The sequence below is a fragment of the Zophobas morio genome, unplaced genomic scaffold, assembly GCF_036711695.1.
Source record: "Zophobas morio isolate AGI-343-1 ecotype UQ-CSIRO unplaced genomic scaffold, CSIRO_AGI_Zmor_V1 ptg000052l, whole genome shotgun sequence".
NCBI classification, from domain to species: Eukaryota; Metazoa; Arthropoda; class Insecta; order Coleoptera; family Tenebrionidae; genus Zophobas; species Zophobas morio.
Genome location: NW_026972157.1, coordinates 96,756 through 114,260, shown reverse-complemented (window position 1 = coordinate 114,260; position 17,505 = coordinate 96,756). Strand labels below are relative to the sequence as shown.

General features: G+C 21.9%; 1 protein-coding gene and 1 long non-coding RNA gene across 2 annotated transcripts; both read right to left on the bottom strand.

Moving 5' to 3' along the window:
• Positions 1–1,870: 1,870 nt before the first annotated feature.
• LOC135142728 (enhancer of mRNA-decapping protein 4-like) lies at positions 1,871–9,976 on the bottom strand. The gene is made up of 21 exons (XM_064074475.1): positions 9,912–9,976; positions 9,170–9,324; positions 8,741–8,826; positions 8,590–8,683; positions 8,310–8,491; positions 8,126–8,261; positions 7,826–7,978; positions 7,703–7,770; positions 7,373–7,646; positions 7,234–7,283; positions 7,098–7,179; positions 6,977–7,041; positions 6,769–6,927; positions 6,634–6,714; positions 6,460–6,541; positions 5,377–5,534; positions 4,940–5,272; positions 4,758–4,880; positions 2,898–2,951; positions 2,374–2,442; positions 1,871–1,969 (listed from the first exon to the last, which is right to left on the bottom strand). The coding sequence occupies exons 7-21, from the start codon at positions 7,869–7,871 to the stop codon at positions 1,871–1,873; spliced, it is 1,743 nt and encodes a 580-aa protein (XP_063930545.1). The 5' UTR covers positions 7,872–7,978; positions 8,126–8,261; positions 8,310–8,491; positions 8,590–8,683; positions 8,741–8,826; positions 9,170–9,324; positions 9,912–9,976.
• Positions 9,977–10,295: 319 nt separating this feature from the next.
• On the bottom strand, positions 10,296–14,902 carry LOC135142714 (uncharacterized). Its single transcript, XR_010282598.1, has 6 exons — positions 14,844–14,902; positions 14,665–14,791; positions 14,426–14,598; positions 11,360–11,443; positions 10,619–10,731; positions 10,296–10,502 (listed from the first exon to the last, which is right to left on the bottom strand). It is a non-coding gene; the product is annotated as an uncharacterized LOC135142714 (long non-coding RNA).
• Positions 14,903–17,505: the final 2,603 nt, after the last annotated feature.

The window sequence follows — 17,505 nt, the reverse complement described above, 5'->3', positions numbered from 1 at the left end:
GCAAACAACTTTTATGAGAAAAATATAAATTATAATAAAAAAGTATATATATAAAAATATTCCAATTCAATAAAAAAAATATGAAAAAATAGTTTCGCTTTTCTAAAAATTTATAATAGTAAAAAACTAATAATTTTTAAATGCTTAAGAATATATAAAAACATCAGCAAAAATATATATATAATTTTTTTTTAAAGAAAGTCTCCTACTTACTTTTTACTGTGTAGATGCGATCACAAAGTCCAATGTTAGGAGAAGGATAAATATGTCCGCCAATAGAATAAGTTAAATTACACTCGAATCTCTCAGACGAACTTGTGATTATTACCACCAATGAGTATTGGGGATAAACTACAAAGAATCTGGCCCATGAACATTCACGAGGATTCATGAAAGTTACTATATATAGGAGTGGTAGATTAGGAAACTTAGCATAGGATAATACATACTTCTGTGATATGCACTCCAAAGAGAGCTTTAATTTTTATGAAAGAGTGCCAGACAGTCGTGAAATCTGCTAGCCTTCTATCACTGTTACTCTTATTCAGCGCTATAGAACGAGATCCACATGATAGGAGAGAGCGAACTAACAAGGAAAATAAAAAAAAACTTTTCGCTTTAATTAAAGTTTAATAGAAATAGAAACACTCATCAATAATATTAATAAATTCGAATTTGGCAAGTTATCTACTTAACCTACCAGAATTAACATAAGCTACCAAAGAAAATTCGTGAAAAATAATGCAAGAAAAAAAGCGAATTTGAAAGTCTATTACGTTTATTAAATTCATTTAATATTAATAAAATATTCACTATATATAAAATTATAGTTTTAAAAGTTTTATTTTTTTAAATATCTTAAAAAACTTTTTTCTTGGCGCCAATAGAATTGCTTAAATCTCACCAATAACCAATAAATTTTAATCTGGCAACATATATATATAAATATCCTACCTGATATGATAATGAGCTACCATGAAAACACGTGAAAAGTAAATGGTCATAAGAATGGAAGAGGTTTATTACATTTTACTTATTTGTGGCGGTATTAAAGTTGTTTTCTTTATGAAAATTTCAAAGAAAACTTAAATAATAATAAAAGTTATAAGTTTCATTACATTAACTTTTAAACTTTTCATAGAAGTTACACCAATAGAATTAATTAAAACTTAAAAGAAACCAATAATTATTAACTTAGCAATATATATAACTTAACAGAATCGATAAAATAAATTACCAAAGAAAATACGTTAAAAGTAATATAATATTTGGTGAAACAGTTTTTATTATTAAATATATTTGTTATATTAAACTTTTTATAGAAAACTATATTATAGCAGTTTCATAAGTTTTACTATTATCTTTTTTTTATTAAAATTGTTTTTATAGATGAAACCTTTATAGAAAACTGTAATAATATTTGTGGCATACTTTTTACTTTTAATTTTTTGGATTATATTAACTTATTTTTTGAAATAAAACTTTTATAAAAATTATAGTAAAATAATAATAATAATAGATTTAAACACGTTATTACTAATAACTTTTTTGCATTAATAAATATAAAACTTTTACAGGAACCTATAATAATAACAAAGAAAAGTAAAGTTTTATACACTTAGAAAATTAATTTCTTATATTACAATGCTGTTTTAAATATTAAACTTTTATAGAAAACTATATTAATATGAATAATATGAGTGCAGTTTAATACGTTTCTACTTTTATTTTTTGGGTATTGTTAATATCCTAAAGAAAAATATAATAATATTAAATAATAAGTGGAGTTCTATATGTTTTTCAAATTTAAATTTTAAAGAAAACCATAATAATAGTAAATATAACAGTAATAATGATAACAAAAGTTTTATTATTTTAAGTTTAGTATTTTATTTTTTAAAGTTAATAACTTCATCATATCCACGTGTGTCAATGCTTGTTTCTGTCCTTCAGTCACTCTTCCTTCAACCTTTAATAAAACGTTAAATTTTCTTATAAACTTTTTTATATTAATTTATTATCAAAAAAGTATAAGTTTAAGTTTTTTTTTATATTAATATTATTTAAAAAAAAGAAATCGTTCAAATTTTTTGTAATAAAACTTTTTTTATATTTATTTTTTTTTAAAAAAAATCGTTAAAGTTTTTTATAAAACTTTCTCGTATAGATTTTTGATTAAAAGAAATTGTATAATTATTTATAAAACTTTGTATTTAGTTCTTTTTTTTTTAAATGCTTATAATAATAAAACTTTAAATTATTATTATTATAAAAAATTGTTAAAGCTTCATAATAACAATGTATATATGAAATTATAATAAACTTTTTTTTTTAAAAAAATTATAAATATTAACAAGAATAATAGTTATAAACCAGTTTAATAATAGCTGGAAGGTAATATTTTGTTACAGCGTCGTTGCGGTTTAAGCAGGGAAGAGCATTCTATATTATTAAGTGAAAAACTTTTCTTAGTGTTTTATTATATTTTTTATTATAAATATTAATTAAAAAAATAACAAAACATGTATAACTTTTTAAAAAAGAAAAATATGTTGCGCATAAAAAAAACGAACACTATTAAATTAGTTATGGAGTATATTTTTTATATTCATTAAAGTTATCTAAAAAATAAAGATAACTTTTTTAAAAATATTAAAAATATTTTTTATATTTTTTTTTTGTATTTTTATTATATGAAGTATTTGAAAAAAGATATGCGCATTAAAAGTAATGACAAACGTACTGCTAGTAGCTTTTAAAAAAAAAAAAATAATACAAATGTATAATAAAAAATATATTTTTTATAAATTTAATAAAAAGTAAGCTAAAAACAATAACTTTTTTAAAATGTAAAAAATATTTAATTTTTTTATGAAAACATTATTTTATATGACAACCAAAAGAATATTATATTTCCAATAAAAAGCATCTAATAGACGTTCGGAAGAAACCTATATAAAAATATAATTATTTAAAAAAAAAGTTTCTGTCATAATGTAATGATATATATAAGTTATATAAAAGTATATCAAATAAAAAAGTTTCAGTAAATATATAATAATAATAATGAAAGTAATAAAAATTTTATGTAAAAAAATATATATAATAAATATATAATAATAATGATAGTAATTATAGATTATAGGTAAAAAAAAGTTTTAATTAATATATAATAATTTAAAAAGGTAATCAAGATATGCAAAAAAATTAAGAAAACATATATTCATATATGCAAAACAATTATTTAAAATAAAAATTCTTTCAATCCATATATTAAAAAGTTATTTAAATATTATTAAAAAAATTTAGAATATACATGAAAATAAAGTGAAATATAAAATTATAATAAAAGATCTATAAATTGTATTATTTAATAATAAAAAATATGTAATAATTTTACTATTAAAAAAAAGTTTCAATAAATATAATATTTTAAAAATTAAAATAAAAAAATTTTTATTAAAAAAAAATAAATAAAAATGTTATATAAAAAAAAGTTTATATATAAAATAATAAAAGATTTACAAAAATTATTCTAAAATAAATTTCAATAGATATGATTAAAAAAAGTGTTTTAAAAAATTTATATGTAGAAAAGTTTCAGTAAGACAATTTATTTAAAAATAAATTTATATAAGAATAATAATAAAAGAACTATAAAATTATATTAGATGTAAAAAAGTTCAAACAATTATATAATAATAATGATAAAAGTAATATAAAATTATAAAAAATAAAAAATAAATTGAATGTATATAAAAAGCTAATGTAAAATTGTATTGTTTTAAGAAAATTTCAATAATATAATAAAATAATACTATATACAAGAAAAAGTTTATCAAATATATAATAATAATAACGGAAGTAAAAATATTTTACTTTTATAAATAATTTTAAATATATAATAAAAGTATTAAAAAAATTATATTCCGTAAAAGTTTATATATATATTCATAGTAAAATTATGTAAAAGTATACTATTAAAAAAGAGTTATATAATATAATATTAATAAAAGTAATACAAAGTAAATTATACAAAAAATATAATTATACTTAAATAATATAAATATAATAAAAAAGTAATATAAACTTTATATTATTTTAAATTTTTTAATAATAATAATAACGATATTTAAAGTATAAAAATATTTTCTAAAAATAATAATAATAAAAATTTTAAAAATTCACTAATAATTTTAAAGTAAAAATATTTTTGTTTAATTTTTTTTAAGAAAAAATATTAATATTTTAAATTACATATTAAATAGACTTTTCTAACTTATATTTAAGCTCTAAATAATAATAACAATAATAATAATTAAAAATATACAACAGCGAAACTGAAATATTAATATTAACAAGTAAATGTGTAATAATCCACGAATTTCATATATACTAAGAAAAAAGATAAAAACAATAACAGCAATAATAATAGTATCAATATAATTTACACAAATATTCAAGTGATTAGAGAAGAAATAGAAAGAAAAACTTTCTGGCAAATTTAAAAGTTAAAATAATTGGTTTAAAAAGTTTCATTATAAAATTTTTTCACGTTGAAAGAAAAATTACATGGTTTAAGCATTTAATCTTTTTTAATTAAAACCTGTTCAGTCGTGATAGTTGTATTGTAAATTTAGTGAAAGTTTTATATATAAAAAAACAGGCAATAACGTCAAGGCCAATGGACCCGATTACCAACCCAATAAAGCAATAAACATGAAGTAACGCGAAATATAAGAAAAAGTCATAAAAACCTGATGAATTAGTGAAAGTAAAACAGATTGCGAGAGCGGAAGTGGATTTCTTTTAAACAATTCGTCCAATGAAATTGCTGTGCTGAGCCATTCAAGAAATTTAATGTTTTTTGCAGACAATGCCTGCTCCAGCCCCCCAACAAAAAATGACTTAAATAAAATTTTATGTTTATTATAAGAACCAGAGTAAAAGCATTTTCATAGTCACCGGATCGAAGACAAGCGCTAATTTTCCCCCATAAATTGCCTCTCCGCAATGTTGGGGGCGCAACGTCCTGTGCTTCCTTTTGAAATGCTCCAAACCGAGAGACCAAGTGCGTTTCCCTTTTCTCTTCGGCTAATGAGGTGGGCGACCCCAAAATAGTAGATTCACTATTTCTTTTAAGCTTTTGCTGCCGCGTTAAAAAATCGCTTTGGCGAGTGCATAATTGCAATTGCATTTGGTAAAGACTTTCCAACAATTGGCTAAGCTCATTATTTTTCTTGAACTGAACTTCTTTAAATGCTTCAAAATTCTGATTTGTTGAAAATAAAGAAATCATTAAAAAAGTGCAAGCCAAAAAATGCACGCAATCAGCTTAAAGAAAAATTATAATATATATAAAACGAAAATAATAACCGCATTCAACTTTTTTAGCGCATCAAGAACTTTTTCGTTGCTTTGATTGGCGCATTTCATAAACTGAGCGGAGTAGATTTGAATGTGTGATTGGAGCTTGTTTAAAGACGCTTCCAATAAATGACTCTCTTCAACTTCTGTAGTGAAACGCTTCTGGTCTATAATTATAATCAGTCAGTTTAAAAACTAATGGCATATAAATACTACTAATTCCTAGCAACTATTGCTGTGTATATTATAGCGTTGTAACTTTTTCAGGTATACTTTCTTAGAAATAGGTGAATATTTTCCCAAAATTCATTAAAAATGTACAACTTTCTTTTCACAAGCTACACTATATTAGAAGTACTTTTAAAAAAAGGTTTTAATAAGCAAATTTCTATAACACTTTTCTTAATAATTTTTATGAAGCATAATTATTGTAAACTTTTTTTTACAATAAATTTAATAAGTAAACACGCTTTATATTTTTCTTATTTAAAATTCCCACGTGCTTTTCGTGTTATTACAGACTTCTCTTAAGCCATAATTTTTATCATTATAAAAGGCGCCTAAAGCTAATATAAACTTTATTTAATTAAAATATTATTACTATTATTTATTTTTAGTTTTAAAATTTTAAATTTCATTATTTTATGGTTAAATTGATATTATAAAATCATTGGTTGTTCTATAAATCCACATGAAACAGAAAAATTAATAAGCGACGCCGCCATCAATCGCAAGAGCAAAATTCTTTTTTAAGTTATATAATACGCCAATGAAATGTATTAAAAAAAAATTTGTTTCATATAACTTCTCACAAAAAATTTTAAAGCTGCAATGTAAAAGTGTTAAATTATTTTTATTCAAATTTTTCAATTAACTATTTTCTAATTTATTGTACAGCCAACAAATGACCGTTCTTTGCATAATATTTCTTGAACTCGTTACAGTTTATATACAGTTCCACTATTTTCTTAATACCGTTTCACTTAATATATACATTTTATTAAAATCTGATATAATAAAAATACTTATCGTGCTTTTCAATGAAACCCCGAAAACTACTAGCAATAGAAAATATGATTGATCAAAAAATACATTCAAGAAGTCCTTTTTGAAAAGTACTTTGCAATTGCTGCATCATAACTTGGCATGAAGCGTTAAAAGCAGGCACAATATACTGTAAATAATGATAATAATAATAATAATAATAACAATAATAATTATAATTATAATAATAATGATAAAATAATGAAAATGATGATATATGACATTTTGACTGGTTGAATAAAAGGCGTTAATAATTGGATCATGAAAACTTTTGGCCACTAAAGTCGATATTTTTTCAAGCGTCTATAGAAGTATATTAAAATAATGGAATAATATTAACAATGATAATTATAATACTTTTGGGTTTGCTAATGCTGTTGCTAAAGCTGATTCGATTATTTTTTCAACTTTTATTTCATGATCGTCTATAGCAGAGTCCTGAATATCACTGAAAATTGTGCCTCCGCTCTGCCACGTGGCGAAGATTTGCTTAAAAGCTTCCTCCAGCGTACTAGTCTACCAAAAAAATTTATATCCCATCAATAAAAATACTGAAATAAATAACCATCGCTTCAATTTTAGTAGTTAATTGCTGCTCAAAATATTTATAAAAAACTTCCTGCGTTTTTTCTAAACCAATTATTATTCACGTGTTACTTACTTTCATATATATAAACTAAAACAACTTTGATTCATTAAAATTTTCTCAAAACATTTTTCAAACTGAAACTCAAAATTGGCAGGAAAAATACTTTTTCCCGTCCGAATCTGCAATATTATTAAAGAAAATTTTTTTATATATAAAAAAATACATAAAAAAACTTTTTCATTGGTTTCAGTGTTTCCTTTGGCCTCAACAAAGTCGTCATCATCTAAAATTTTATTATTTATTATTAATTTATTTATTATTATTATTGTTATTATTGTTATTATTGTTATTATTATTATAAATATATGGTACTAAAGTTTTGGAGTTTTTCAGTAGGCAACTTTAAGTTCCCGTCGTTCTCAACTTTTGTCGGAGCGTCCATAAAAGTTTCTGAAGTCTTTTCTTTAGCGGTTCGCGTTAAAATACTCACAACGGATGTTTGAGGTTTCGAATGAGTGACTCGTTTCGTTCGAAACTTCTTTTTATTGGTCGGTTCATTATATATGGAGTCACTGCTCTTCGGTTTTATTGGTTGTAATTGTTCATAAGAATAAGCAGTAGTGGGCGAATATGTGTTATTTAACGGCTATAAAATTAATGAATAGAGAATTATAATAATTATTTGTTGCGCTTGTACAATACTTTATAATAAAAAGACGCTGAAGAGATCAAATTGGACTCCGAAGCGGTGCGGGCAAATGAAGTCATTGCTACAGTTTTAAGATAACCACTAAATATATTTCTAATAATAAAAACAAAACGTACATGTGCGCCCGAGTTCAGAAAGGCCTTCTACTGGTTCGTTCGGCATTTCTTCGGTGAATTTTTGAGCGTTCAATCCCAGTGGGCCGGAAAGTTTCAAAGGAATTGTTCCCAACGGTGCTTCGTACTCTTCGATAACTTCATCGTCGAATTCCTCTTAGTAAAATTTTATATTTATACAAATATTAATAATCATAAATTTTAATGAAAAAGTATTGTTTATTATTTATAATAAATCGCTGTTATTTTTTATTTATTAATAAAATATATCTTTTTGTATTCATTACTATTAATAGCAACTACCAATTATCTTTTCGCTCGTATTATTTATACTCTCAAAATCTTTAAAAAAAGTTTCCGGATTTTCAAAGGCGTCACTATAAATACTTTTTTGAGCATTTTCTTTAAAGCACTTGCGTTCTCGAACAGCTGAGGTATCCTAATAATAATAATAATGATAATAATAACAATAATGACTAGAGAAAACCGTCTCGCTATGAATAACGGGAACTTTCAATAAAAGTGTCTGCACGGATTTCGCTTGTATACAAGCCAATAGGATTTCATCTTCTTCAGAGTCCAGCTTTTTTTTAAAATATTCGCTGTTTTTCTTTGAAGCAGGATTTTTTATGTTTTGAATATCAAAACAACAAATCGGTTGGGAAAGCGCTTTTGTTGGGAATTATTTATTTAATATTTAAAAATAAATAAAATATATAATTTTTTATAATTGTTCATTTCTATTATAAAAGTTTAAAAAAATAAACCCAAAGTAATTGCATGAGAAAAAGCTTTGCGATTCGGATGAACCTTTTTTTGATTGCTTAATAATTGGTCAATTACAAATATGTATAAAAAATTCTGATATATATAAACTAATAAGAAGAATGAATGAAAATGGTTATAGAAATAGCGAACTTCTTCTTTATTACTGGCAAGAAGATACTTCCGCGAAGGATCCAATGAAATTACAAATAAACTTCTTATAGGCTGGGGCAACTTTCCTAAAAAATGTTTTAAAACATATTACACAAAAAGAAGCCAATAAAAGAAAGGTTACCAGCATAACGGAAAAACTTTTAACCAAATAAAATTTTTTAATATTTATAATTAAATAAAAAAGCAAAAGAAAAAAAATATACTTTAAAAACACCTGAATAGCAGATAAAAAAGTTTACGTAAGTAGTAATAATAATGGATGACAATTTTTTTTAGCAAACTTTTATTAATAGAAATTATTAAAAAGATTATATACACAAGAATAATAAAAATAATATATAAATAAGTAAAAAAATATAAAAAGAAAAAAGAATAAGAAAAATAACTTATATAATCATAAAAATAAACTTCGTAAGTCTACTGAAAAGTATAAGTCGGGATTCGCGCCGGAAATATCATAAAGATGGATAAGCGAGTTGTTATTCGAGGCTATAAGAAGCTGCTGGTCACCAACATTCTCTATGAAAGTAACGGGAAAATCTAGGCGAAGAAGGCTTGAACATCTTAATAATAATAATGTTAACTATATTTAATAAGAAAAAATACATATATGCAACAAGCGCAGCACAAATAATAACTTTTTTATAACAAAATTATAAGCAAAAGTGTATTGAAAAACCTAAACCAACCACTTAATTAATAAATGACTATGAAATGTTGAATAAGTAACTATTAAAATGCACGACAATTAATTTAGAAACGACTAATTAAATGTGAAATTAGTAACTCTCAAAATGCAGAACAATTAATATATAAATACCCGATCAATTTGTTAACAAACGACTATCAAATTGCAAAGCAATTAATCCATAAATGACCAATAAGATTTTATATAAATAACTCAACATTCAGAAGAATGAATTCATTATATACAATCAAATTGTAAACATAGAACTAATAATATCCAAAACAATTAATCCGTAAATGACCAATCAGATTGGTTATGAATAATCATCAACATACAGAAGAAAAATTCATAAATGTCCAATCAAATTATAAATAAATGACTTCAAAATGCATAATTAATTCATAAATGACCAATCAGATTTTATATAAATGACTATCAAAATGCATGATAAAGTCGTCATACAGCGATGTGGTGTAGTCCCATACACCAACAAAGCCGTCCTCGCAGCCAAAAGTAACTTGAAGGTGTTCGGATAATATAAAAGTATTAATATTCTGAAAATTATGAAAATTTTGAAAATTAAACATAAACAATATTTTATATATAAAATATACTATTGCTCGTTATGTATACTACTGAATATATAATAATAAAGTAATATAAATGTAAACTCAACATTGATAAAACCTAATAAAATACATATAAACTATACTGTTGTATGTTTACATTATTTAATAATAAACAAATAATAAGATATAAGAAAAATAGGTATAAACTATAACTATAAATATAAATGGTAATAAATAACATTATATATATAGAAAATGCACTGTTGTATGTTTATAAGTAAAAAGGCCCTCATCTAAAGCTTCTCTTCTAAGAATAACAGCTCCATTTTTATTGGATAATAGAATGTTCAGGTCCAGTAAGTCCAGTGAATTCTGGCAGACCACCCCAACAATTCCAGAGTTGCATGGGATAACGCGGTTACGCCTTTCAGAAAAAATAAGTTGAGCGTTGAATTCACGAGTGACAAGGAAAAGAAGATCATATCTACAATAATAATAAATGGAAAAGTAAAAAATATATTAAATGAATTAATAAAATACTATATATATAAATATAATAACAATAAAAATAAGAAATAATTAAGAAGTATAATAGGCTACTTGATAGAAAAGTTAGAATCGTCAGTTTCCTCAGAAAACCGAAATATCTTGAAGGTTCCTGAAAGATCTACAACGGCAAGCTGATCGTTCTGCTCACCAATGAATGCCATATCCTTAAAAAATAATGAATGATAAAACTTTGAAGAAAAATTTTTCTTTATCATTATCAAGTGAACAAGAAGTCATATTTGAAAATTTTTTAAAGCAATAAAAACGTTTGTAGATTTCTAAAAGTCCTACCCAAAATTATATAAACTTATTTATATTTACTCTCATAATTTTTTTATTTGCTAAAGTTTATAAGTATACTATTAAAATTATTTTTATAAATATATTATTGTAATACTTTTTTTATTATTATATAAATAATAAAAAACTTTTACTTACTAAAAAAAATTTATTTTTTTATAACATAAATAAAAAATAATTTACTTCATAATATATCTTCAATTTTATTTTTTATAATTCAATAACAAAGTTTATATAATATTTACTTATCAAAGTTTTTAAAAAGTTTACTAATAAAGTTTACACATTTAAGTTATTTTTTACTCATAAAAAAAAATTTTTTAATAATTTAATTATTAAATTTTCTTTAACTTTTATTCTGGTTTTTTTAAATTTTTATTTTATAATTTCTTTCTATCCTATTTTATATTTTATTTTTTTTTAAAAATTATTCGTCTAGATTAAGCTTTTGTTTAAAAAATAAAAACGAAATTTCCGTAAAAAAAAATAAACCGCAATCGGATAAGTAAAAAATTTCAAAAGTTGAGTGGCTTTAGAAGTTAAGCTCGTCACGCGAATCCAAAAATCACTTTTAACCTGAAGAATTTTATAATAGAATATATCAAAAAAATTAAATAGAATATTTATTTTAAAGTAAAAATAATTAAAAAATTCCAAATAAAGAAGAATATTAAAAAAATATTTATATAAAATTCATTTAAGTTTAATAAAATTATATTGAATAACAAAAACTTAAAAAAAAAATTGAATTAAAAGATTTAAAAGTACTAACTTTTAAAAAAAATTTAAGTTAATTAAAATATTTAGATAAAAGTATTATATAGTAACTTTAGTGAATTTATATACTACAAATAATATAAGGAAACTTTTATAAAACGAAAATCCAAAAATAAATATAAAAATAATTAAAAATCGAATATTATTAATAGTTAACATGCAAATATAAAAGGTTATTAAATAAATTTTTTTAATAATATTTTTAAAAATATAAAAAATATTTAATTTATACAAAAAAATATGAAATTAAATATTAAGAAGTAATAATCACTTTTATATAAAACTTTTAAAATTAAATTTAAAAACAAAAAAAATTTAAAAAAAAATATTAACTTTAATAAACTTAAAGTTTTTCTAGTAATTTTAGTAAATTAAAACACTGCAAAAAAAATGGAGACTTTTATATATTGAAAATAATAAAAATAAAATAACTTAATTTAAGAAAACGAACATTATTAAAAGTTAACATGTAAAATTAAAAAAATTATTAATTATATTTTAAAATGGATTATATTTTTATACTATCAAAAATTATTAATTTTATAATATTAATACTAAATAACACTAAAATTAAAAAAATTTTACTATTTTTATATTAAACTAATAAAATTAAAATTAAATAAACAAATATAAAATAAATTTTTTATTTCGTGATTTCAAAATAATTAACTTTGAAAAGGTTACTTAAAAAAAGTTTTTGTAAAAAATTCGGTGAAATTAAAAAATACAAATAAAAAAAAGGAAACTATATTGAAAAGTAATTTTAAAAATTATAAAAAAAGATCTGAAAGTTAATAAAAATTATAACTTGGAAAATTATTATTAAATGTAATAAAAAATATTTAATTTATAATAATAAACTCAATTTTATATATACTAAACAAAAAAAGAAAATTATAAAATAATAATAATTACTTTTATAAAAATAATTCAAGTTTACTAAATTACACAAAAAAAACTTATTTTAAACAAAATATAATTTACTTCTTTAAAAATTTTAATTTCTTAAAAAATATATATAAAAAGTGTTAAAAAATAATTTAAGTAAAAAAGTAAATTTTTATAATAAATTTTTAAATTGAAATAATTATCAAGAATATGTATGGGAAACGTGCAAATTCTAAAAGAAAAATAATATAAAAAAATTTTATAATTAGTAAGGAAGTTAACGTAACTATGATGGAGTTATAAAAATAATTGATAATTTCAGTACTAATGATAATAATTTATAAATTTTAAGTTATTTTCATTAATTTTATAAAGATGACTTATTTCTGTAGTAAACTAATTTAAAATCTATAAAATAAATTTATAATTAATATAAAAGTTCTAAATTTATTAGCAAAAAAAGGCATATGATATAAATTTAAACAGTGTAAAAAAAAGATATTCAAAAATAAACTTTTATAAAAATAAATTCAACATAATGTAATTATAAAAAAATTTAAATAAATTTTAACAAGCAAATTTTTTTAAAATGTTTATAAATAAAAAAGATGAAAAATTCATATAAATATTGTAAAACTTAAATTTCAGAATTAAAAAAAATGGATTAATGAACTCAAGTATGATAAATTTTTAACAATATATATATATATAGTTTCGTTAAAATATTTTATTAGATTTTTAAAAATAATTTGAAAATTTAAATTGAAGAAAATTATTAAAAAATTATTTAAAGATATATACAATTATATTAAATCTATAAACTTTTTTACTACAAGAAAATTTACTACAAAAAATTATATTTTTAATTTTATTAGTTTAATTATATTATTAGCAAAATTTAATAAAGCTTTTATAATAAAATTTACTTACTTTATAATATAAGAAAATATAACTTTCTATAAAAATTAATAAAATTTGATATTTATAGTACTTAAATAGTAATTAAAAAAAGATTAAATTAAATTTAGAAATTTAGGTATAATAAATATAATGTATATTTCAAGTAAACTTTACTTAAATATAAAAAAAATCTTTTCTTCCTAAAATATTTTAAATAACTTTTAAATTTTCTAAATTATTTATTTTATAATAATTTTAACAATTACTATAATAAAATTGAATCATTTACTGAATTTCATGTAATAAAAAAATTTTTTAACATATAAATTCCTTAAAGAAAAGGTCAACAAATAATATAATTCCACTAAAACTAGAAAAAAAAACTTTCCTTTTCTGAATTAACTCTAATTACATAATTTTTTTTTTTTACTATTGTAAAATAATAATCTTTCTTAAGTTAGTTTATAATTTTTTAACAAAACTAATAATTAATAGTAAACTTTATCACAATTATATATACAAACTCTTTAGAAAAACAGAAATTAACAAAAAAAATTAAGTTTAACTTTTTTGTAAAAAATATTGTAATTTACTATTGTAAGTAGTTAAAATAAGTTATAGTTAAGAAATTTACTTGACCTACAATAGAAAAATAATTTAAAAAAAATTTTTTTGAAAATTAAAATTAAACTTTACTAAAATTTAAAAAAAATTACTTAAAAAAAACTTTAATAATTCTTAAATTTCTAATTATTTTAGTTTAAAAAATTTTATTGTTTGTATAAAAACAATTACAATAAGTTACGATATATTTTAATATTGATAGTAAACTTATATAAATTTAATATATAGTCTCTTCTTTAAAGAAAATAGTAATTAACTAAATAAATTTTATAAAATTTTCATTATTTACTATTAAATACCGAAAAGTTTACTTGAATCAGAAAAAAAATAGTTAAAAAAATTTTGAACAAATAATTTATAATTAACGACCAGAATTGAGTAAGCAAGGAAATAATTATTGACAGCGATGTGCTTCCCAACGGGAAAATTTAAAACTTCGAAGATCTTCGGAACCCCCATTGAATACGTGACGACTTCAATATTACTACTGGTATTAAACGTGCTCCCATATGTTAAAGAAAAGGGGAGAGAAACATCTTTTTCTGCATAAAAAAAATAATTATAATAGTAAAATATTTAAAAATAAAAAAAAATAAAAAAAAATTGACTAGAAAATAAAAATTGAATGTTTGATGCTGTAAAGGGCGTTATCGAATATCCTTTTCTAATTATATCGAATGCATCGAAACTAACGGCTTTAATAGTCTTAATAATGCTGGTGTTAGTTTCGGAGCTCTAATTAAAATAATTAAAGTATAACATTATTTATAAAAACTAGTTAAAAGACATTTTCAGAATCCACTTTCTGTTTGTTAATTAAGCTTGAAAGATCAAAGCATCCAGCTTTTAATAAAAATTAATAGTTAGAAGAACACTAAAATAAATTTTATATAATTCAAAAGTATTAATAATAATAATAACAGATACTTTCAGGGTTCAGAAAGGAATAATTATTTTCCTGACTATTCATTTCCTTCTATTTATTATTACATAAAAAGATAGTTATTTATGAAAAATATTTAATTATTTAAAATTAATAAAGAAATAAATTCTAATATATCGTTAAATAAGATAATAACAATAAATAGTAATAATGAATAAATTAAAAGTAAAAGTAAATGACTTCCCACAATATGAACGAACTACTGGCAAATTTAAGGGGTTAGCGTGCGATCCTGCCACTTTCTACTATTAGCGGGGTTCATATTATAAAATAAGCTGAGACACGCTTTAGTAGTTCAAAGAACTTTATCACATTTAATCTAAAGCTAAGAAACACAATTTAGTTTAGCACAAACCATATGTAAGGTAAAAAAAACCTATTTCACTTTTTTTATCTTTTATTTTTTAGGGTTAAAAATAATTATAGAACTTATTAAGGAGCATTGACTAGACTTGTTAACCGGCGAGATAGAATATCCTGAAAAGATCCTCACTATTTTTATAGCTTATTTACTTATAATATCTTTGAATATACAGTTAAGGTAGATTTTAATTAAAGTTTACCGACATTGACTTATAAACTTTAAAACCTCAAGGGCGATTCAGGGCTTTATTATTGCGAAGAAGCTCTCCCTCCAATATAAAATTTGGAGTTTTCTTTGCATAGCTGAGACTAACGGCGGCTATATTTTTACATGAGCGAGATAGTCAGGAGATGTTTTGCTTAATTATGAAAAGTAATAGATTTCTTTCTTTTTTTAAATTTTGTCTTGCAAAAATACTAACTATTTTGCATTTTTTTTCCTTTACTGTTTGTTAAAGAGTTTTATAGTGTTTTTCTTTTATAAATAAAATGGCTATTATGAATATTACAGTATAAATAATATCTGTTAAACTTTAAAAAAGCCATGAATTTTGAAGACCACAGCATTAAGTGTAGTGGATCTTTATGAGTGTTACCTTTGGGATAATACTAAAGGCATCGGAAGATACAATAATAAAAATGAATATTTTAAAAGAAATTTATAAATGTATTTTTATTATATTCCGTTGCTAAAAACAATAGCGAAAACCAGAAAAGTTATAACTAAAAGTGACTATTACTGAACTAGGCAAGGAGCCCGCCTTTGAAAATGACAAACTGAACTACACCGTTATTTTTTTTTAATTAAATGACTTCTGCAAAAACTCTGCACTCTCAAGCTTAAACTGGCTCATCCTTGAATTTATTATTTTTAAAGTTTCTTTTAAATCTTATATATACCGTGCACGGATTTTCTCTATGCATAGAGGTGCTTTTATAGCACTTTTAGGGCTCGATGAAAGTCTGTGATCAGCTATTTCCGTTATGATCTAATTAGAAAAAATTTTTCCACTGTGATTTTGAAATTAATTCATCCTCCAGAACTTTTAGCTAAAGAAAAAGTTACCTGAAAGTGTTAAAGTTGTTAAAGGTCTGTTTTTGGGGAAAGAAAAAGAATTTTCGCTATGTCCTAAACTTCCTGCAAATAATTACATTTATCCTTAAATTGCTTCTGCTTTCTAGTTGTAATATTTCTTCTAAAAAAAATAATTTTAGATTAGATTCAAGTTCTCTTTGTATTTAACTTAGTTCTAGGCTATCACTCTAAGTTGAGGTTTAATAATGAAGTATGTTCGTTCCATATGCTCTGTGAATTAGTATGTTTTTCTATGGTTTCTAGTTTTATGATTAATTTCAGTTCTTCTCTCTTGAAAAGTCGAGACTAGTAATATACGTCTTTGGTTTTATAATGCGTAATTGCACGTGTTCTATTTTCTCACATTTATTTTAATTCCCTGGTAAAAATATTCTTCCTACACTGAACAGTAAATCGATTGCTACTCCTTTTTTCCTTTGTTATTATATACGTGTAATTAGAAAGTCTACCAAATTAAATATAATCAAATACCAGAAAAACTTAAGGTGTTTAAAAAATTGCATTTTCCCCCAGCCGTCCCTTTTAATAATTTAGTTTGAAAAGCTGATTTTAATATAGAGGTCCTTTTACTTTATTAGGCCATATAAATTTTTTTTAAACTATCAAAAGTGAAGTTGTCTCTCTTTGATTAATAATAAATTTATGTCCTCGCGTAAAAGATATTTCTTGTTAAATTGGGAAAATTTTTAGGCCCTATAAAGATCTTTGTAGGTCTTAGTAAATGTCATGAGGATATTATAATTCTGTTAAACTCTTTACAATAATGCAATCTTTTTTCAAAACTTCCATAAATAATAATCCATATTTAGTTAAAAAGGTAAATGAACAGTAGACAGATATAATAATATCTTGTCTTGTTTTAAACTCGGGCGTTAATTTGGTAAAGTTGGCTAATGCTTGTACACAAAAATATTATCTTATCTTAAAATTAAGTATAAAAAATGCTCAAATTATCCTGCGGTCTTCTGTTTCTCTCTGCGAAATGTTTTTCGTGAGCATATTGTTTTACTTTCTTTATATAAGTGTTACTTGCGCCGGTAACCTATC